Source organism: Egretta garzetta, unplaced genomic scaffold, assembly GCF_000687185.1.
Source record: "Egretta garzetta isolate BGI_Z169 unplaced genomic scaffold, ASM68718v1 scaffold81, whole genome shotgun sequence".
In the NCBI taxonomy this organism is placed as follows: domain Eukaryota; kingdom Metazoa; phylum Chordata; class Aves; order Pelecaniformes; family Ardeidae; genus Egretta; species Egretta garzetta.
Genome location: NW_009258671.1, coordinates 6722651 through 6723681, shown reverse-complemented (window position 1 = coordinate 6723681; position 1031 = coordinate 6722651). Strand labels below are relative to the sequence as shown.

General features: G+C 44.0%; 1 protein-coding gene across 1 annotated transcript in view; it reads left to right on the top strand.

Moving 5' to 3' along the window:
- Positions 1-128: 128 nt before the first annotated feature.
- Positions 129-1031, top strand: part of SCUBE1 (signal peptide, CUB domain and EGF like domain containing 1) — a 205536-nt gene continuing 204633 nt past the window's right edge. The window contains exons 1-2 of the mRNA XM_035888509.1: positions 129-134; positions 570-738. Of these exons, the coding sequence (XP_035744402.1) occupies positions 129-134; positions 570-738 (175 nt within the window). The remainder of the gene's footprint in view (positions 135-569; positions 739-1031) is intronic.

Below are 1031 nucleotides of genomic sequence, written 5' to 3'. Positions count from 1 at the left end.
TTTCCTTCTAAATGACTTTTGGTCCCTGTAGATGATGTTATCACAGGTTGCTTTTCTCTGTGCTAACTTACCGGGTTTCCTATGGTCTTCCATTTATTTATTTTTTTGCCCCTTAATAAAAAGGATTAATGCGGGTTTGCTGTTCAAATATTTCTTTTTCTCATTCCCCCGCCAGCATAGTTTATTTAAATTAGGGTCTATCTTTCTAAATTAAGAAGATCTTTTTGCTAGAACAGGCATTTAAATGGGTTTGGATTTTTTTTTTTTCTCCTCTTAAAGGTCAGTTTAGCACTCTGTTGTTTTTCTAAGATGTGGGTCTCCAGCACCAGACCCATACAGCAGGCACTGATTTCTAATATGTCTAGTGATTTCCTGATGCAGAAACGTGGGACCGGGTCCCTCCAGCTTGGTGGAGTGGTGCTTATAAATGACTTAAGGAGTGCAACGCGTTGGCTTGTGCAGTTATTTGACCTTAGATGTTCCAGTTTCCAGGATGATGCATTGAAGGCAGGCCAGCAAACAGCTTCTTCAAGGGCAGGGTCTATCCTTGACGGTGTTCTGTGTCCCAGGTCTCCCTTCTTATCTGGCCCCTTGGGGTTCATTCTGTGTTTCCAGATGTTGACGAGTGCGCAGAAGCTACGGATGACTGTCACATCGATGCAATTTGCCAAAACACACCAAAATCCTACAAATGCATCTGCAAGCCAGGCTATAAAGGCGAAGGGAAACAATGTGAAGGTAAGGACAGCTCGGCTTGGCTCCTCTCCTCTTCTCTATTTCTTCCCTCCCTTCTCTTATTTGTTTGCTCTGTAAAAGCTTTTGTAAATAGCTGAATTCCTGAAACGATTAATGCAGATTTACAGCTGCTTAACCTCAAATCTCGGTGTTTATTGGCAAGCATCCCCCTGCTGCTTTGGCTAATTGTCCGGCACCACAAACATCGTGTCCGCCAGCCTACTTTTAAAAAATAAAAAAAATAAAGAGGGGGGCGTTCCCCCCGAGGCGACTCCGGGTTAGCCCCAGCTCGTCCC